General features: G+C 35.7%; 2 protein-coding genes across 2 annotated transcripts in view; both read right to left on the bottom strand.

Annotated features, from left to right (window-relative positions):
• Nucleotides 1-22946, bottom strand: part of LOC122411878 (titin homolog) — a 1333995-nt gene that overhangs the window by 981060 nt on the left and 329989 nt on the right. The window lies entirely within an intron of this gene.
• LOC122411881 (apical junction molecule-like) lies at nucleotides 7173-9102 on the bottom strand. Its single transcript, XM_043420962.1, has 2 exons — nucleotides 8503-9102; nucleotides 7173-7311 (listed from the first exon to the last, which is right to left on the bottom strand). Exon 1 carries the CDS (start codon nucleotides 9062-9064, stop codon nucleotides 8552-8554), a length of 513 nt encoding a protein of 170 aa, XP_043276897.1. The 5' UTR covers nucleotides 9065-9102; the 3' UTR covers nucleotides 7173-7311; nucleotides 8503-8551.

Below are 22946 nucleotides of genomic sequence, written 5' to 3'. Positions count from 1 at the left end.
ATGGAGAATTTTCCGTTCAACCAGGCAGAGACCATACGTTTCAAAACGCCTAGTAAGACCAAGTGCATGTACTCGAAAGGTACTTGAGTTACTAAACCCATTGGTAGTTGTGATAATGGACTATCACCATTCTTATGGTAATCCTCGTCCTCTTTTGTTTGGTACTCCGTGTCAGTGCGGAGGAGATGGTGGTCGCCGATGAAGACGACATGGTTCTCAACACCTTCACCAGTAACTCGGCATTTCGAACATGGGTTACATGAAGTGTGGCCGTGGTGATTTAGAATAAATGCTCTGGCGGGTGCATCAGCAATAAAGGCCCTGAACTGAAAAGGTACTTCTTTCCCCGACCTCATTATTCCACCTTTCTTGATTAATGTTACGGCCTCATCGATAAATAACTTGAAAAAAAGATTAGCATCCGAGGGTTTTTTTTCCCCTTTATATACTCCGATTACACCCACTGGACTGTTCTTTATATTCGCTATCCTGCATTGTATGGGCCAAATTTGATTGCTTCCTGATCTGTGCAAGGTAGCTCCGTCCGTGTTGAAATCAATTTCCAAAAAAGAGGGCCGTTCAGACGGTTCTACGCGGTCGAGGATACGATGAAGCGCTGTTTCAAATCCTAGGTGCAAATACTGGCCTGGTGGAACTTCCACTAATGCTACAGGGTGTCGTGGAGTACGCAATAATGATTTGGTCGATTTAGGAAGCGACTCAAAGCACGCATGTGACCTCAGCAAAGCAAGTAATTCATCACCAGCTTCCGCGGTTATACGTTTTTTGACGAAGAATGCGGCCAGCTTTTCTCGGAACGTTTTTTTCCCTTCAATTTCATCAAATGAGCTCGAGATTAGATCTTCTGAACAGACCTCAAAACAATGTCGATCTTCATCATCACCAGAGGAGTCGTATCGGCTCTTGTCCGCTTCAATTGATGAAATATTTGACCTTCCGTCGACATAATTTTGATCATAAAGTGTTTGCTGCGGTGGATCAACTTGCGATAACGAAGCCATTGAAACGTTTGATGAAATCGGCGAGATGTCCATTTCATTAGCACTGTAAGCAGTATTAGGTCTTATAATTTCTTGTTCAGGTGCATAAGTTGCTTCTTCATAAAGGGCTGCCGATGATTCTTTGTCGTTTCGCCGCATTTGAAGCCGCTTGCGTTGTCGTAACGACAGTTCGTTGTACGATTTACGTCCGCTTGGATTTTCTCCAACTCTTTTCATTTTGTGGGCGAAAGAAAAACTTCTATCGTAAGCAGAAACTGCAGAGATAAAAAAATATAAAAATTACAAAATGAACGATGCAATTCGATATTGTTTTTTCGAGTTCATCGTAGCGGAGAGTAGGCCCTGGATAAATTTATCGCATGATTAAAAATCTAATTGCAAACAATGATTTGATGTTTCTCGTTGAATTAATCTTCAGTTTTTGTGTCCGCCGAGAATACTTACTACGAGGTACCCCGATTTTTAGGGAAAGTTGTTTGGGTAGTTTCTTTTTAATCGCAATTTGAGATCCGTAAATAGGATTATTTATCTACGGCTCGCATTCCATCAAAATTTTGAGCAAATTGCGAAATACTGCTGAAATTGGTAGAAATTTCGAAAAATCGAAGTCATGAATGTGGGAAAAACTCTCAGAGTCAAGAACCCCAGACGCTATATCATGTTGTGGAGCATTACTCAGGCATCGCGGAAGCATTATTCTCATTTTAAGGTTTACCTAGCAACAACGCCAACGCTACGCGCCCGCTGTACCGGCGAAAAACATGATAATGATGTTTGGCAACGAATAAATATAACCATGGCAATGAATACAGGCTTCACATTTTGATATATCCAAATGTCTTTTTTTAAAAAAGATTATTCGTATCACATTACATTTAAAAAACATCATCAAGATTTGTTTAAGTGACAAAATAATTTAACATCTGCTCAAGGTAAACTATTTGAGTATTTTTTCAATTTTGCGAACGTTAAGGGCTTGGAAAACACAGAAAAAAATCCGCCCATTTCAGATGTGATGGCCTACAATTTTTTATATATATTATCAATGTCGTTTCGGAATTTTTTCGAATTCATAAAATATAACTTTTTTTTCTCAAAAGGAAATTCTTTTAAAAATAAGGAATGTTTGTAAACATCAAAATACATTATGAGGGTGCTTTTTAGACACAATGCGTTCAAATGAGAAAAAAAACAACGAAATCTGCGAGGGTCGTGGCCGCGGATCTACATACTTGGGCTGGTATACCTCATACAGACTTGTCCCAAGTATACTTTTTACGCATTTCGATACGTTATTGTTTTATGCATTTCTTTTAAGAGGACAGATCATTCAGTAAATCGCAACCGTGAGTGCGAGCAAAGAGATAGCTGCAAATTTCTAAATCGAAATTCTTATTAATACAATTTGACCGATTGAAAGAAGGCTATGTCAGCCGATTTTTGCCATCCTGCGTAGGCTGGCACAGCCTTTTTTTAATCCGTTAAACTATGTCAAAGAATTTAAATTCCAAAAATTCCAAGTGAGGTTAGTCGACTGATCCATATTCTTAAGAGTATGGATCAGTCGATTTCGAATTTTCGAAATCGAAATTCTTTGATACAGTTTGATCGATTAAAAAAAGGCTCTGTCAGCCTACGCAGAACGATGGCAAAAATCGACTGACAGAGCCTTTTTTTAATCGGTCAAACTGTCTCAAAGAATTTCGATTTCGAAATTTGCAACTATCTCTCTCGCACTCACGGTTGCGATATACCAACTGATCCATCCACTTAAGCGAGTTTATTGCCAGTGACTTTAGAGAAGCCATTTCGTTTCCAACTGTTTGTGATGTGTTTCTCTAATGATAAAATTATCACAGTAGTTCACAGATTGCAAGTTCACGTATTTCTTTTTATCAATTATTTATTATTATTCTTTTAAATGTCATCAAAAGATTTTGCATTTTTCCACACACATTTTTAAGTTTTATTTGTTTCATTATCTTTCGTGGCACTAGTAAAAATTTCATGCAATACAGATTACATACATCTATATACCATCTATATGCGTTGAGGTGACGCAAAAAAATCGATATTTTTTTTTCTCGGAGTTCCAACAGAAATCGTTAGTACATCAAAAAAAAGTAATTTTTCAAAATTTCAGATTTTAAAAAAATTTTTAGACAGCCACTTTTCGAAATTATCCTGTTTTTTTTCTGAACAATCGCGAAGCAAACATTTTTTCTTCGTTCTCATAGCAGAAAGTGTTAGTGCTCCATGAAATTATAAATCGAATAAAATTTTTCACTAGCAAAACCAATTTAAAGGCTACCTAGCATAATTTATTTCTTCTTTTCTCTATATTCAGTAATAAATGATAAGATTACAAACCGTGTGGCTATCAATAACCATTCTTATCGTCCTTCCAAAAGGGGTGGGGCTCAAAAGGAGGGGTGAAAGTATTTTGCATAAACAGTTTTTCAAAGTTTTCTCGAACTGAAATTCTCTATTTCAAAGTCTGCTATTTCACGGCAGAAGACTTTATAATTTAGGAATTTTCGGCAGAATAACAATCGTCCTCTTTATGGCTCCATTCAAAAAGAACTCTGCTCTTAAAATCTTTATTCCGAAATTCATAACATCTCTACGTTTACTCATGTACAATCCATGATCTTCAATATTTCTACTCATGATGATTTCTGAAATCATAGTAGAGATATTATAGTAGAGATATTGTAGATCAAGAGAAGACATATCTACTCCAGTGTGATATGTTAAAGAGGGTAGACGTTTTCTACTCAGATCCGCAGTTGTTAAGGAGCGGAGTTGTTATCGAGAATGACTATCGACAGAGTTGTTAACTAGCAGCTACATCATCACAGTTCTACATGATACCAACTCCGCTCTTTGAGCATATATTTCGAGGAGAACAGTTATTGAATACATTACTGAGAGTAGAATTGTTGACTTGCTGCAATACAAAAGATTTATGATAAAAGAGGAGACAACATATTGATTTTCTCATTCGAGACTACAGCTGTTAGAAGCAGCGTTGTTTTTGAATACAGCCGTAAAGAGGACGGTTGTTATTCTGTCGAGTTTTCTAGTTTGTTCATTTGTTATAACAATTAGTAAAATATTTTGACTAAATTCTAATGGATAATAAATATAGGCTTATGAATTCTAAATCGCAAAAAAATTTAGTTCCGAACTCTTTGCTTACAATCAAAGACTATTTAAATTTGTTGAGGAAAGCAACTTTGTACAATACACCTATTGCGATTTTATTAATTTTATTTTTTTTAATCCGCAAAAAAAATGAGACCGATTTTGAACGTTTGATGAAAAATATTTGCGATTTTGCACGCAATAGTCTTCATCTTTTTCTAACTTAATTCGGTCACAATATTTTACTAATTTTTATAACGCCCGAGAAAACTTGAAAATTCCCAAATTTTAAATTTTCTGCGGTGAAATACCAGACTTTGAAATCAAGAATTTGAATTTGGCAAAACACAGCTTTATTTAGCACATCATCATTTTTGTACCATGTCCTAGCAGGTTTTCGTGCATTAAAGTATTTACCTTCATGAAAAATACAGGAAAATTGTCAAAATTCTCAATCGCTTGAGAAAACGTAAGAATCATTATTATAATATGTAATTCTGAAAACTATGTTTTTGCAAAGTACATTCACCTTTTCTTTTGGAAGGACGACGAAAACTGTAATTTTTAGCCACACCTTTTTTAATCTCATAATTTATGGCTAAATATACAGAAAAAAAAGAAATGAATTTTGCAAGGTACCCTTACAATTTTTTTGTGAGCGATAAAATTTAATTAGATTTATGATTCCATGAAGGACTAACACTTTCTGCTATGAGAGCAAAAAAAAAATTTGGCTTCGCGATTTTTGAGAAAAAAAAAACAGGAAAATTTTGAAAAGTGGCTTGAGCCCTATCTAAAATTTTTTTTAAAAATTTGAAATGCTGGGACAATTAATTTTTTTTATGTACTAACGATTTGCATTGGAGTTCTGAGAAAAAAAATATCAATCTTCTTGGCATCACCATAATATGCGTGGGTGGTACACAACTGTATACCTGAATATTATTTGTCCATGATAGGAAAGCTAGCCGAATATGAGACAATAGAAGCTGGCTCCCGTATTACAGGATCATATATTACTTAATAAGAATACACGAACAAAAAACACTGCCTTTTTTGAGAATATTATTTTAAACTCATACATTTTGAATTAAAATTTGTTTAGTACTCCAGCTCCACATTTTATTTTCGTAAACAAATATGTGAAAAAACCGCATTTATTTCGCTTTGCCTATAACGAAAACTATTGGAGGTATGCAAATGAGTGCAAGGAACGAAATTCAGGAGGTAAAAACACGAACCGAGTGAACGCGGAAACATTCAGATCGATTAGTTACGAAGGGAGAAGACCTCAAAAGATAACTACACAAAACTTGTTATCGTTGTTTTAAATACTCTTTTTGCTGCCATTTTTAAAATTACAACGATGGTTCGTTGCGATATAGTAGATATTTATGGTTTTGAATGCTCCAAACATTGCTGGAATTGTTTAAACGAAATAAGTCGAGTCAACGATTAAGAGGATTTTGTGCGCGCTTGACCAGGTATATTTACCAGAGATTTTGCCCAATTTCTCATAATTAATAATTTTACTATAAAAAATAGGCTTTTCCTTCAGGCGACAAGTGAGTAGATTTCGATTTTTACTGTTCACCGATGGGCAACTTTTCCTAAACTGCCTTTGCTATCATCGAGTTCATTATTAATGTTGGGGTTTTAAAAATTTAGAAAATAATGTTGATATATTGTATTATGATGTCAGAATGTAATGTAATTAAATAAATTTGTATTATTTGTAGCGTTTAAAAAATTTCTTCAAGTTTTGCCTTTTTTCATCGAATTAATGTGACCCCCCCCCCCCCCCCCCTTTCCCGCCACTTCTTTCTTTCCGATCATCTTATAACTGTACATTAAAATCTAATGGATCGACAAATTTTTTTTCAACTGAAACCTGCAATTAAATTCTTTCCGGAAATAATCACTTAAGATTCTCATTTCAACGTATTAGAGAAACATATTCAATGAAGTTGACAAATCATATTCGAAAAAATGGAGATTGTTTAAAATGGAATACATCTGCAACTCGGAATATGTTTCTAGCAAATTTGTTTATCTACCAAAGTGTCATTTGATTTTTTTTCTATATTCAATAACTCAGGTGTCATAGCTGTTTAAGTGGAAATTTTCATGTAAAATTAACTTTTAGTCATGATGCCAAGAAAAGCATTGAATTTATGGACAGGGTTCAATGTATTTAATTCTTCTAGAATGTCAAGCTTCCCATGTAAATCCATTCGGAAAATATTGTTACCTGATAATTAGTAGAGCGGCACCAAAAATAATGAGGACAACAGTTTTTTCAATGGTGATCAAATGAGAAGCTTTCAACTTCTATTTACGACTGCTAAATATTGCGTGACAACCATACCCTTTCTCTAGGCTTCGTTTTGGGACATTAACTAAAAACTTTCGCGCATGAGGAGTAAAAAGAATTCCCCTAAAATAACGCACCCTATGCATACAATAAACTTGGCCCATCTCTAACTATTCTGATGAGTTAAAATTTTTATAATGGAATCTCTAAACTTTGAATAAATTGCAACAGATCGCGAAAATTGGTGAAAATCACAGCTACGAGTGCCGGAAAGATGTCATTGATCTAGATCGAGTACGTCTTCCATGGATTTCGGCGCACACAATCTGAATTCCGACTACAAATACGATCAAAAATATGAAAGTGAGATGCAATAGCGATATGAATGAGCTACGAAAAAAAGCTCGTGGATCACAAACTGTTTTTCTTTTGGATTGCATTTTTTTCCTCCGAATAACCTATGCAGCAAGTTTAATTTCCATATCTTGTACATTTTCTCAGTGTAGTAAACAAAATTTACAAGCTGGAGCTACAGTTTCGGTAGTCGACAACTTCGATAACACTATTTCGATCTCAAATTTGTCTTCAACGATTCCGAAAACCATTATGTACACAATTATATGAAAGTTCAGCAACTACATTTCATTCGCGCATGAGAGGAAAAAAAGAGATTTTCAAACAAAGGGAATAATGACAATGATATTTTATTTTTTTAATAATAATATTGTTTTTTCCCACATTCAGGGCAGTACGGCGTGTTGCGCTGTCTCTCACGACGTCGGCGGTACCAGGCTGCTCGGCTTCGACCTGCAGCAACTCTCCACCGGTCTGTAATCATTGCCAGGAAATGTCTCAAATATTTAGACGCCGCCACGCGCATTTTTAAGGGCAGACATACAGCTTCATTTTGGTATTTATAGAAAGACTCCAACATTTTTTTTTTTGGGGTACCAAGATATTTCAGAAATATTCCTTTTTTTGGCTTTTTCTTTTAATTCGGTTTCAATTGGACCACGTTTTGAGATAAAATTTTTTGTACTTTATTCCGTGAGAGAATCCTCAAAGGTGTTGGTAGCATCAGCTTCAGTTTTATTTTTGGAAAAGTTCAATGCGATCATTTTCTGTTGAATTATCACGTTTTTGGTGAAAAAAGACAAATGTAGGGAATTACCGCATATCGCGAGAACTATTGGATGTTTCTGCATCGGTGTTCCATGCCACATTTGATCAATATCACATTAAAATAATAAAAAATTTAAGTATAAAAATGACACTTTTATCACTGTGGATATCCTAACATGACTTCAAAGTTCTCAAAAAACACAATCAATTTATTGAGGTAGAAAGTAAAAATTAATGGATAACAAAAAAGCAGAAAAATCTTACACAATTTTAAAGAGTGAAAATAAAGGAAGTAAAATTTTTTTCTCATCTCAAGTTCCATAAAAAATTCGATCGTTCTAGAGTTACAATAATCAATATACATGAGATTTTCCTTGAAATTAATGGAGAAAAAAATTCGAAAAAATAATCGAAGGAAATTTCAGCGACTAAAAAAAATCGCAGACGCAACTTTTTTTACTCCTCAAACATTCTGTGCCATCCAATAGTTCTTGAGATGTCCGGCAATTTCCTACATTTGTCTTTTGTCGCCAAAAACGTGATAATTCGACAGAAAATGATCGCATTATACTTTTCCAAAAACAAAGCTGAAGCTGAGGTCACCGGCACCTCCCGAATTCACTCACGAAATGAAGGTCAAAAAATTTTATCTCAAAACGCGGCCCAATTAGGACTGAGGTAAAAAAAAAAACTAAAAAAGAACGTTTTAGAAATTATCGTTAAAAAGGTAGAGATTTTCTAGAAAGACCAAAATTAAAAGACTAAGGGAACTTTACCGAACTTTCGTTCGGAAACATTTACCGACAGTCTGCGAAACTGAATTTTTTTTTCTAGTTTATTCTGCAAACGTTGAAAGCTTCGAGTAGAAAATGAATGAATTTTGACTACAATCCTTACGTCGTTCAACACTCGGATTCGCATTTGGCGTAATGTCCTCCTGTCGCACTTACTGTTGCAGCTGTAGCTGCATCCGTAAATTTCGAATGTGGGCCTCCATCGCCCGGATTTTTTCAGTCTCTTCTTCTTTCTTCTCCAAACGCTTTTTCTCTTCTCTCTCCTGCTCCTCAATCTTCCTTCGTTCTTTTTCCTTCTCCATCGCCATTCGTTTCTCTATCAACCTTGCCATCTCCAATCTCTCGCTCTCTATCCGTTTCAGCTCCAATTTCTCCCTCTCTACTCGTTCCACCTCCATTCTTTCTCTCTCCATCCGCTCCAATTCCAATCTCTTCCTCTCCCTTCGTTCCACCGCTAATCTCTCCCTTTCTATCCGTTCCTCTTCCAATCTCTTCCTCTCTATCCATTCCTCTTCCAATCTCTCCCGCTCTATTTGATCCAACGTCAGCTCCCTCTCTACTCTCTCCATCTGCATTCTTTCCATCTCCATTCTCTCCATCTCCATTCTCTCCATCTCCATTCTCTCCATCTCCTTTTTCTCTCTCTGCGAATGCGAATTTCCCATATCTGAAATTTCAAAATTAACAATCCGACGAACTTAACTACTTCTGTATTTCATTTCACGACCACTTTTTTTGCTATTTAAGAAAAATCCGTGTACATGAAAAGTTTCCTTTCGTAAGGAACGAGCGTTTCGTTGTTTCAATAGCGCGAATAAAAGATCGGAATGTTTGGTTGTACAAAATCGTAATCAGCTGATTAAATATCCTGAGAAATCAACCGAATATCGATTGTTTTGAGCAACAAATCGTTTTTTCAGCCATTTCCTCAAGATACAAGCGAAGATCTGTACACCTCAACTGTGGCATAAAAACTACAAATAAAATCAAGGGTTAAATCAATGAAATACATTTTGACCAAATGAATTTTGTTGGATCAAAATGAAAATTCCATTTTCAATGTGGTGAGCTTTCTTATCACGATACTAAATTATATTACGAGTCTCGTTTTCGAGATTACATCGTAGTACCGTCTACTTCACACGCTAGTGTCACGAATATTCAGAGCTTAAATAAAAAACAAATGACCACCCGGCTTCCATGGCAATGCGGTCGTTCCCTCTCCAAATCATAACGTTTTTCGTGCGTGAAAGTGTCGCACGTTTAGAGCTTTGTTTCAGGTCTTTCATCAAGAAGAATTATGGGAAAGTCGCACAAGAGGAAGAAAAGCAAGGAGAATAAGAACGAGAAGTTCTTTAAGAAATTGAAGAAGTTGGTCGATGCATTGCCTGGCAGCTCATCGGATACAGATTCCGGAAGTTCGAGGCGCGAGGTTATGCACGACGTGGGTACCTCGGGCGTGGCTGCAAAGAAAGTAAAGACTAACCATCAGGGTGCATCGTCAAATCGTCAAGGTATTCCCTTGCCGTGATTTATATAGTTATTTCCGTAGACCGGGCGGTTTTGCCGTACGGAGTCAATTTCGCAGAAATTGTCTCGGGTCGTACATGAGAGCGGGTGTCGCTCGCGGAAATAACGGGCCTAAGACTCGGCGGTTTTGTCCGTACGAAGGGAGACTCTCGGAGTTCTTCTTTGAGTCATTTGTGAATAGGATTGTATACCATATACTCTATTTATCATGGCCACAGACTCGGCGGCTCAGCCCGTACGAAGGAAATCTCCCTGAGTATTTCCTTAGAGTCGAACTGTACACGTCATGTGTTGTGGATTCGTTAGATTGCCTATCTTGAGTGCGTTGTGGAGGAAATTTGTATGCGTAACAATGGTGTTATCGCAGGTTAATATATTTTCAGAATGCCCGCCGGCGAACGGTGAAAATATGGGAAATATATCTCCCGTCGCAGGGGATGATTTATCTCGAGAACAAACTCAGGAGGAGGTTGAAAGTCAGCACACAGACGCAACAGCGAATCAGCTTGCAGAGGACCCAGTACAGCCTTTCGATGAGGAGACGCTGCGTATTCTGGGTGTAGATGAGAAATCGAGTGCGCCGGATTTGCAGCTCAACCCAACCTTGGCACAAAATTGGGAAAAATGGTTGGCCGAGGGGCTCAAAAAAGAAGACCAAGAGGAGTTGTTGGCAAAGTATGCTCGAACAGGCAATTGTCGCTTAGAAGCGCCAGTTTTAAACGCAGAGGTAGCATCGTCGCTTTTTGAGTCGGCTACAAAGCGAGATAAATATTTAAAAAATGCGCAAAATATTCGCGGCTCGGCTATGGCCGCACTGGGCACCGGAATTTCCTTGCTACTGAGTCCCAAGGAAGACGGCATTGACGAATATCAGTTGTTGGAGTGTCTTGCCGACGCCGGTAGACTGCTGGCGCATGCTTTTCGTCTGGACACGATTACACGGAGATCGTGTATTACACCGCTCCTCGACAAAAAGGTCAAGGGAGTTCTAGACGAAACGAAGTCAGGCGCCTATTTATTCGGCGACGATTTATCGGGAAAAATTAAAACGGCAAAATCGATTGAAAAGGTTGGCTTGGAGTTAAAGTCTCAGCCATTGGCGCCGAAGGTGCTTCTTCGTAATTCGAACTCGGGAAACTGGAGAGGCCCGTCGGCCAACTCGAATCGAGGGGGATTCCGGGCGGGCGTAAACCAGAGAGGATCGAGGAAGTTTGTCAAATTTGTGCCGAAGTCGAGTCAGTCTGTACAACGAGATCAACAGCGAGATCAACTACGAGCTCGGAGTCAGAGTCGCAAGCGGAGCTCGTACCAAGGTTCTCAGGAGAGACGCTAGAGGTAAATAGAGCAGCTGGGCGGCTGCGAGAGTTCCTCCCTCAATGGGAAAAGATCACGCAGGATCAGTTCATTTTGAATTGTGTAAGAGGGTACAGAATCGTATTTAACCAGTCGGTATATCAGACTGTTCCTCCTCCTCAGAGAAAATTCAATTCTCCGATTGATCGTGAAGATATGAAATTGGCAATCAACAGGTTGCTGAAACTGGGTGCAGTCAGATCCTGTTTGCCATGTACGGGACAATTTATTTCATCGTATTTTTTAGTACCAAAGTCAAACGGAAAAATGAGATTTGTATTAAATTTGAAAAAACTCAATAGTTTTATAGTCACGCAACATTTCAAGTTGGAGGATATCAGAACTGCAATGAAATTAATTTCACTGGGCGATTTTATGTGTAACATAGACTTACAAGATGCGTATTTTATGGTATCGATGCACGCGGAGAGCCGGAAATATTTGAGATTTGTTTTCGAGGATATAATTTATGAATTTGTATGCCTCCCGTTTGGTCTCTGCACGGCGCCGTATATTTTTACGAAAATCCTGAAACCGGTAGTAAATTATTTGAGAGAAAAAGGATTTATCTCGACGGTGTATTTAGACGACATTCTCTGCATCGGTTCGACTTTGAACGCGTGTCGCAGAAACGCAGAAGTCACTCTCAGAGAACTGCAGTCTCTGGGGTTTATAGTAAATTATCGAAAAAGTAACTTAGCGCCTAAGAAGAATTGCACTTTTCTGGGATTCGTTATTAATTCTCGTAGAATGAGGTTAGAGTTACCGGAGGTAAAAAGAAGGAAGATGATAGATTTGATTGACAGTTTTAGTCATCGCAAGTTTTGTACGATTCGGGAATTTGCCCATTTTATCGGAAAGCTAGTCGGCTGTTGTCGCGCAATTGAGTACGGTTGGTTATACACCAAGAGATTTGAGCGAGAAAAGTTTTTCGGCCTGTTAATCAGCGGGGGGAATTATGATGCACGGCTTGAATTACCCGCATATTTGCAAACCGAATTTGATTGGTGGAAACGAAATATTAAAACGTCATTTGGACCGATAAGATCTTTTCGGTTTGTTAAAGAAATTTACTCAGACGCGTCAAATACAGGCTGGGGCGCGTATTGTGATAGCGAAGGTACACACGGGTTTTGGAGTGATAAGGAAAGGGAGTTGCACATTAACCAGCTAGAGCTTATCGCCGTATTGATGGCTCTTAAATGTTTCGCAAACGATTTATATGATTGTGAAATTTTACTACGAATCGATAACACGACAGCTATTGCATATATTAATCGAATGGGAGGCGTGCAATATGCCAAACTTCACGGGATAGCCCAAGAAATTTGGCAATGGTGTGAGCGTAGAAAAATTTGGATTTTCGCGTCGTATATAGCGTCCAAGGAGAACGTTGAGGCAGATAGGGAGTCGAGAATAAAAAATATAGATACGGAATGGGAACTGTCGAGTTGGGCATACGAGAAAATAATATCTGAATTCGGTAAACCAAGTTTGGATCTATTCGCATCCAGGATAAACGCGAAATGTCAAGATTACTGTTCGTGGCACAGAGATCCTGATGCCCTAGCTATTGACGCGTTCACTATAGACTGGAAAACTGATTATTTTTATGCATTTCCACCGTTTGCATTAGTGCTCAGGTTTCTTCGAAAGGTTATATCAGATCGCGCGTGTGGCATTGCGATATTGCCAAATTGGCCCTCACAACCATGGTTTCCTTTATTTATGAACCTTCTAGTTGAGGAACCCATAATATTCACTCCCGCTAAATCGCTTTTATTGTCTCCTTGTAGGTCTCTCCAACACCCATTACAAGCGTCCCTGGGGTTGATTGCCGGGAAGTTGTCCGCGAATCGTACCGCCGCAAAAAATTTGCAGATTCAGTGATCGAGACGTTGTTAGCCTCACTCGCTGAGAGTACGTGGAAACAGTACGCGGGACCTATTAGAATATGGGTGTATTTCTGTCGCAAGACAGGAACAGACATTTACGAAGCAAGCGCGAACCGTATTCTCGAATTTTTGCAGGAAAGATATAGTTTAGGAGCCTCCTATGGCACTTTAAATTCGACGCGATCGGCAATTTCACTAATATCAGTGAACGACGTGACTAACGATCGGGTTATCAGTAGATTTTTTAAGGGTATTTTTCGGCTTAGACCGATGAAACCTCGGTACGACGAAACATGGGATGTCGGCATTGTTCTTACGTTCATTGCGAATTTATATCCACTGGAATCACTGAGCATTCAACAGTTGTCGGAGAGATTAGTTACGCTGTTAGCCTTGGGTACGGCTCATCGAGTGCAGACCTTCTCGCTTATGAGACTTGAGAATATTCTTCACTCGGCACAGGGTTTCGAGATAAAGATCTCGGACATTATAAAAACGTCACGTCCCGGGGCATTTCAGCCACGTTTGATACTGCCGTACTTTCGTGAACAGCCCAGACTGTGCATAGCGAGCACGCTGGAAAGGTATTTGGTAATAACGAAACCACTTAGGGGCGATTGTAATAATGTATTAATCACATCAAGAAGGCCCTTTAGATCGGCGAGTACACAAACAATAAGTCGATGGATCCGATCTGTGTTGGCAAAGAGTGGCATAGGTCCCGAATTTACGGCACACAGTACGAGGCACGCGTCTACGTCGGCGGCTTTAGCAAAGGGTTTAGATATAAGTGCGATAAAAAATACCGCGGGGTGGTCTAAAGATTCGCAGGTATTTGCAAAATACTATAATCGGCCGATTAAGTCGAGCAGAAAAGATTATGCAGTGACTGTGTTCACATAACTAATCGTTGCTGGTAAAATAATACTGTTTGTATTTTATTAGGATAATACGGATGAAAACCGAGATTCTTTTGTTTATTGAGAAACTGTTAGTCTTAATACGGCTTGTATTTTATGTTGCCAAAACTGTTTGAAAATAATAAAATGAGTTGGCTCTGAACATCTACGATGTAATCTCGAAAACGAGACTCGTAATATAATTAAACGATCAAACGAACTTACCTGTTGTGAAGTTCGATCGTAATTATATGTAGAGTCTCGTTTGAGATGATTACAACCCACCCTTGGAACGTTTTTTCGTTCCTCTATTACTATTCCCTCCCCTTCATTTACTGCAATGTGTTGGTTTTATTATTTTTAATACTTATGGGGTTACTTTAAACAATATGATTTGGAGAGGGAACGACCGCATTGCCATGGAAGCCGGGTGGTCATTTGTTTTTTATTTAAGCTCTGAATATTCGTGACACTAGCGTGTGAAGTAGACGGTACTACGATGTAATCATCTCAAACGAGACTCTACATATAATTACGATCGAACTTCACAACAGGTAAGTTCGTTTGATCGTTTAATTATATAGGTATCATCCACGGAGGTATCTTAGGGTGATTAAACACAATTTTTTTTTTTCATTTTCGAAGGGAACCAAGCTCAAATTTTTAGTTTAGATACCAAAATGGAGCAGTTGAAATATGAGCCCTTTATATTAATGTTAAGTTAGTGCTCATCGCTCTTGTCGATTTCTCACAAGGATACTACAGAATAACTGTTTTTTTCCTTCTGATTTTCATAATTCCCGAACGGTACGACGTACTGTAAAGTTCTTGGCTTATTTTTGTACAGAATTGATCGCTCAACAAAAATGATCTGATGTCTCAGTATCAGTATAACATTTTCTCCAAAAAATTCCGATTCTCCCATTCAAAGGGCTCCAAACGAACTGAAAGTATATTTTGGAGCTCTACAAATTCTAAAAACACAAGTATTGATAGTACGATCTGGAATCGTACTAAACCAAACTTTTGAGCTTGGTTCCGTTCGAAAATGAAAAAAAAACAAATTCTTTCAATCATTCCAAGGCATATGTATGAAGCATTCTACGCCAGTTCGCTTATCCCGTGATCTTGACTATTTTTTATTTGTCTCTTTTTTCTCTACAATAGTACCCCGTGAAAAGAGTATCCAAACCAATTTTTACATATTCATCTTTTCTCTGACCGGAGTTGGAGTCTTCAAAAAAAAATGAATTTTGGAACGTTTTAAAATCATTATAACCCGATGGCTCCTCAACTAACTGAAATATATACAAATATGACTGCTCCATATTTTTGGTTTGAAGCACTTCCGCTTATAACATGAAAAAAAAAATTTCGTTACCAATGTCCACGTTTTTCTTGTCTCTAAAATAAAAAAAACATTTTTTTGTAGATGAATGCTTTTTTCCAAAGAATTCCCAAGAATGTAATGATCCAATCTACGATTTCTATGACAAATTTCATCGTGGGCAAATTTCTCCTTGTCTTCGTTCTATAATGAATTTAATTTTTCATTAAAGGATTATCATTATTATAAACCCGATAAATGTTTTTAACGATATCAATATTTTTGATTTCCTTTTCGTAGGTTCAAAATGTGATTCTACTTATGTACTTCCAATTTAAACTAAAATTAAACCGAAAAACCAATTTATGTGCAAAACTTACAATCTTTTACTAATATTCATATTAATTAATGAGTAAAATAATTTTTTATTAAAACACATAATCATAACGTTTCCATTTGTATTCATTTCGTAAATTAGCGCATATAAGGAAATACGAAAATGAAAACAATGAAATTTCTACTTTGCTATATATTGATAATTAATGGTTTTTGTCCTGTTATTTCCCAATACCTTTCGAAAAATAATATTAGGAATGGAACGAATTTATTCTTAAAAACAAAGAAATTTTTAATTGAATGAATTTTGCAAAAAAATTCATTTTTCGATAAAATCTATGTTGGAATTAAAAACACTTAAATAGAGACATATTTTCAATCAATTGGAGTACAATTAAAAAAATTCATATGTTTTTTATAGTTAATCAGGGTAACAATAATGATGATCCTTTAATCAAAAATTAAATTCATTCTAAACAAAAAAAAAGGAAAAAATGGGTCTACGATGAGACCAGTCATAAGATCGTAGAATGGATCATAATATTTGAGGTAATTGCTCGAAAAAGGGGTATTCAATGACCAAAAAATGTTTTTTATTGATAACGAAATTTCATCACTGATAACGAAATTTTTTTCAAATGAAAAAACGTTCACTTATAAGATTATAAGTGAAAGTTATAAATAATTCACTTATAAGATTATAAGTGAAAGTGCTCTTCAAAACAAAAATATGAAACGACGATATTCAGGTGACCCTGATAAGGATGAACACAGTTCCGGAGCCTCTTACGGGGCAAAATTTTCGATTATTTCATTTACAATTTTGAGTTTTTAACACAGTACCTTATGGGAGAACTCACAATAATATTAATTATGATTAAATTGTACGTTATTCGAGCTTCAAAACAGTTTATACGTGAAGAAAATTTGGCAGATTCTGTTTCTTTAAATAAAAAAACATAACCTCTTTTTTGTTTTTAAGAAAGAAAACATGAAAAAACTTTAGTTTTTGACGTGTCAAAAGCGGATGTCAATCATTACGTAGGACTGCTGGTAAAAGCTGATTGAATTTCGGGAAAATTCGGGAATCGCGGGAATTTCATCCAACATACTTTTGAGATTGACTCACGTGCTTTTATTCGTCTAATGGCTTCACTTTTTTTTTTAATGAATTGAACATTCCATTTTCTCGGTGCCCTTACACCGACATAAACTTTCTTCCGCACAATAAAAATATTCTCTAGGCTATGTGAATTTTAAGTGTCACCGGTATCGACCCAATCATTAACTAGTCAAGTTGAAGTATAAATTTTATCTTTCATGATATTTTTAAAGCATTTTAATTACATTGTTATGATAGAGATAATTTTTTGTTAAAATAGCGCTGTATCGGACGCACAATTAGATGTTTAAGCACACCGCGATACGGAAATCCTTAGGATCCCAAATATTTTTGTAAGCATAATGTAAAACCACTTAAAACGTTCTCCTTTGTAAAAGGCGCAAGCCTATGCACAAATAAATACTACTACTACTACTACTACTACTACTACTACTACTACTACTACTACTACTACTACTACTACTACTACTACTACTACTACTACTACTACTACTACTACTACTACTACTACTACTACTACTACTACTACTACTACTACTACTACTACTACTACTACTACTACTACTACTACTACTACTACTACTACTACTACTACTACTACTACTACTACTACTACTACTACTACTACTACTACTACTACTACTACTACTACTACTACTACTACTACTACTACTACTACTACTACTACTACTACTACTACATTGTTATGATAAAAATATTCTCAATGTAAGCGTTTATTAATTTTATCTATAATTTGGTTTCAATTAATTGATTTGAATTAATCAACATGAAGTAGTTGCAAATCTGTCTAGTCATAGAACGCCCGAATTACTTTCCAAAACCCATATTTTTACGAGAAATATAACGCTTGATAGAGAAGAGAAAAAAAAAACTAGAAATTGATGCGGATACCCTTCGATGAGGTATATCGAAAAAATGAGGAAAATGAAAATGGCCAGAATCTCGGGCTAAGTGAAACGGCGTGGAAGGCCTTGTATATAATCTGTATGGTATCAAATTTCTAGTACTGCCACTAAAGATGATAAATCAAATAAATATTTAAGATATGTGTGGAAAAATGCACAATTTTTTCTGAAAATCAAAGAACAATAATTGATTTGCTTTCACTACATTCAGCCTCAGAGTCTCAAGAAATCGCGATTGGTACGAAGAATAAAATACGTAAACTTGTAATTTTCTTCGAACTACTGTATTTATTATTATAGAAACAATTTTAAAAATAGTTGCAAAGGAAGATGGCCTCTGTAAGGTCACTGGCAGCGAACGTGTTAGTCATTTTTGTATTTTAAGAAATATCAAAATATTCTCCCAACAGTACGGGATTCCAACTTAATCATGATATATTAGAATTATTGTCTATCATGAGATTATTGAAAATGTTATTTAATTCGATAACGCATATGACGATACTCGTATTTTTTCTTCAATCACATATGTTGTAAAAAAAATTTGGGACATTTATTGACTTTGTGTTTGATGTAAATAATAATGTTGTTGAGTGAATAACCGAAACGATTTTGAAAACACAGATAACGATCAAATATAAATATTCTTGATTGGAAAAAATATATTTTGAAATTTTTGTATTTTCATATGGATCATTTAATATATCACTTACGTGTATCAATAAATATGTATTTTGTCTATCTATACCGATATAACAAAACCGAAATAAAAACGCCGTGTAAACATTGTCATGATTTGGTTGGAGTTCCATACTATTGGACATAATACAACGAAATTCGTCGAAGTAAAACAATAACACGCGTATTATTGAATGAATAATTTTCCTCAGTGCACGATTCATGTGCCAATTTGTTGAAGTTTTGCTTCCGATGGAAGCGAATATATTTCCACAACCGATAGTAAATTTAACATGGTGTCGAAGGTTTAATTGAGTCACTGATCACGAATTTCTGATTAATTTTTCTAATTCAAGTGTTTAACACAATTTATGGCTCTTTAAGGCCCGGAAGATACTTTATGCAAGTACACTTTTTTAGAGAATTATTCATTATGGAAATTATATTGAAAAGATTCGTTAACGAGTACGAGTACTTACTGCAATGTTTGCTTGTCGAATATTCGAAGTAGACTGTTGAGCAGATCAGCCGGAGAAAACAAAATTATGTGATTCGCTTTTATTATCATTTTGAATCTATGTAACGCTTATACATGTTTATATGAGTTATTTCACGTCGAACCAGCGAAATTCTTCCCTGGCTCTCGCAAATTTAGTGAATTTTCATTTCATACGATCATATTGAGTCTTTCAGACACCCTTATTTTTCCAACTTTTCCAAACAACCCTTATTAAGGAAAAAATTTTTTTTTAATTCCAAAAATTCGTAATTATATGAAAAACATTTTGAGCTATCGCATGTTATGGAATAATGATCTTTTCTGTGTTCTATCAGCTATTAACTGCAAAAAAATTCAAAAAAAATCTCGGACCACCCGTCATTCCGGACCAGTAGCTGAATAACTTGGTACCCAACACTCATTTTTTACAGTAAGCCCATATTTGTCTTTTGATTATTAAAATATTATTCAAATATGAAATATAAGAACTGTTTAGATAAATTAGAAAAAAATTAGGGTGCCTTTTGGGCTCAACATGATCATATAAATAAAATTAATCACATTGGTAAGGGTTAGAAAAAAACTCTGCCGACTTTCCGTGGAATACATCGGGTGTAAACCCAAACAAACAAACTCACACACACGCGCCACTTTGATGAATCCTGACTGTTATCACACTCTCTTGATGAGAAGAAGTCGATAGACTCTTGAATATTCAATACGAATACTAATTTCATCTATTCTTCTATTTTTTATAAATTGTGATACCGTAATTGTTGTAATTGTCCAATTTGAAATGGAACAAAGTGAGTAGTTTTGCTTTTTTGTGAAACGTTCACTTGTGGAGTCAATTGTCTCGAACAATCTGCATAAACGAACGAATTTGCATTAACAACATTACATTGATACAATAATTCTTCATAACATGATTTCGGCACCGCATCCACCAATTCCACAATATAAAATAACGCTTGCGAAACGTAATTTTCAAAAAAAGAAACTCCAACAATTTCATGCAGAATGCAAATTTCATCACCAACATCTCCTATTCTTACCGGAGCCGATAATGAAAACGAGGGCAATCGCGCTCCGTAAATGTAAACAGAGTGACGAAGCGCTCCTAATGTTATATTCCTATCTCATCTCTATATGTTATTCTGACGAACTGCCGGTCCAAGGCCGATTCCTTACAGCTGTGCCGGTCATTGACCCAAAGAATAGCCAAGACCAGCATGCGCACAGAAATTATATTAAAAGGCTGACTTGTTTTTCCAGAATACGAAAATAAGTCTACCAGGCAATATGATTTCCTATCAAAACAAATCTAAGAAACGACCATTCCTTATTTTCCTCGATTTTTTTCAAAATAGTACCCCATGAAAAGAGTATTTACACCAATTTTTTGATGTTTATCTTTTCTATCTCAAGAGTTATAATATTCGAAAAAATATGCGTTTTAGAAATTTTGAAAACCTTGAAACCCCGATTACTAATCAATTGATGAAGATATCAACAAATATCACCATTCATTTTTTTTGCTGTGGAGAGCACTTCCGCTTGAAAATATGCAAAAAAAAATAATATTACCAATGTCAACGTTTTTTCTGCTTCGGAAAGAAAAAGAAAATTTTCGTGATACATGCCATTTGTTTTCTAAAAGAAATACCTAAAATGTAGTTATCAATTGTTAAGATTAGTAACATTGTGATCACATTTTTCCTCATAGTTTTTTTTAAAGTAATCACGTTGTCGTAGGAGCCGATTGATATAAGCCCGATTAATGATTTGAATGATATGAATATTTTTGATTCTGCTCTAATTGATCGATATATTTCTATTTATGCATTTCAAATTTAAGCTAAAAATAAATCGAAAAAAAGTGTACATGATGGGTTTTTGATAATAATAATATTGATCACTACCAGTACCATCACTTTCTACTGAATATAGAGCAATTGTAACTTTCTTATTTGCATTCTATTCGTAAATTGAAGCTTATAGAGGAATACGATTACGAATAAAGCTTTTAAAAATGGTGCAAATTAAAATTTGCAAATTGCTTTCTCAAGATGGTCAAGATGCACGGTGCTCAAGATGCACGATGCTCAAAGCTTACTCTATGAGGTGCTATATTTTTCATTTTAGCCTCCTCATATATAGAGGAAGCAATTTTCAAATTTTTATTTGCAGCATTTAGGTAGAGAAATAATATAATTTCTCTACCTTCTTTAACGAACTTTAATTTATCTCTTTGTTTAAATTCATAAAAAATAACTAAATGACGATCCATCAGAAAAAATTTTCAATTTTCATCGTTTTTCTATTTACATTGAAATTAAATATATCCGACAACTTTGCCGGAAAGTCTAGAGGAAGTACAGACTTATACACAATATGTTACAAAATTTCCAAAAATTGAAGCGGTTCCACGATTTTTTGACAAACTCATATTTTCGTAATATTCAAAAAATCATAAAATTTAAACCGCTCAACTGATATCCCCCAAATTCAATACCAATCTTCCTATTATGATAGTTTATTTATAAAAAAAAAAATGATTAATAAATCTTAAAATTTTCGAAAGTTAGAGCGTCGACACCCTTTTAATTTTTTACAAATGCTGACAAAATTATCAGAGAATGAAGATCTTGTACAGATTAACATCTGTGCAAAACGTTAGCCCTATATCTCAAACCGTTTCCGAGTTATAAACGTTGTAATTTTGCAGTGCCATAACACACACACACACACACACACACACACACACACACACACACACACACACACACACACACACACACACACACACACACACACACACACACACACACACACACACACACACACACACACACACACATGCGCGCGCGCACACATCCGGACATTTTTTCTATATATGATTTTTCGATGTTTTGGGACATTGTGAGCACATTGACATTGAAAACTGGAAAAAAAAATTTTCATCATCACAAAGCTTCAAAAAGGAATACGATTATATTCTCAGATTGCATCACGGGTTTTCTGAAATGTTATTTGTATTTTGCATATCCATTCGATCTCAAATGATTATTATGAACAACTCTTTATGTTTTTTTTTTTAAACCAATCGTTTTTCACAACGATGCAAAACACAACAGTAACAGACGATAACATTTCTGGACGATAAGACCATATATACATATATAAATACTGAACAAAATTCAAATACAACAGCTGATTCATGAGCGAAAGTGACAGGCGCATGTCGTGTCGGACAGCTCTCAGGTGACCATTGTTTTGTTTTCGTAATATTGCTGTATGTTATGTGTATAACGCCTGTCAAATAGTATCAATTGCCCCGTGGATTTTGAATATCTACTATATTAAAAACGAGCAAAAATCTTCAGCAATTTTCTGTTTACATTTTTCATGTAATTAGTAATAATTCCATCATGTGAAAATGATACTCATATTCATGAGAACATTTGTGGCTTGTAATCAAACTTATCCCCATTATGATTTCTTTTCTCGATATTCTTCAAAAATGAATTTCAATCAAATATTGAAATGTTATTTGTGAACATTTGAATACATTTTTTCCTCCTTCTTACATGTTTCATCCTGATTGTAATGAAAGTTTAATTGTGTACATGATATAAAAAAATACAAGGAAACTTATCTTTAACGAATTTTTTTGGGTTTTCGTAAAATAAAATCCGATTCGCTCCATCATTACCGGAAGAAATTGGCGAATTGGTCGAAAAGTTTTCGAAAACAGAATATACGTATGAGGTCTGTTTGAAAAAATCGAGGATTGAATAAATCGAAACTGAACGTTCCGAGTTTGTGCTCTGGAAAGTACATAAACATAACCAATCTCAAGCACATACCAAAAAAATAATAATACGTGAACAGGACTTCGAAATGAGATGTCGGTTGCTCTATATTCAAAATATGGAAAACGATGACCTGTCACCAAATTGATCTTCGACGATTTCACGC

Source organism: Venturia canescens, chromosome 6 (assembly GCF_019457755.1).
Source record: "Venturia canescens isolate UGA chromosome 6, ASM1945775v1, whole genome shotgun sequence".
NCBI lineage: Eukaryota > Metazoa > Arthropoda > Insecta > Hymenoptera > Ichneumonidae > Venturia > Venturia canescens.
The sequence above is the reverse complement of the archived record's forward strand: the minus strand, read 5'-3'. Positions and strand labels throughout refer to the sequence as shown.

Bases quoted from the DNA above. Each gene is read 5' to 3' on its own strand.
- LOC122411881 (XM_043420962.1), bottom strand. From the start codon at position 9,064: ATGGGAAATTCGCATTCGCAGAGAGAGAAAAAGGAGATGGAGAGAATG.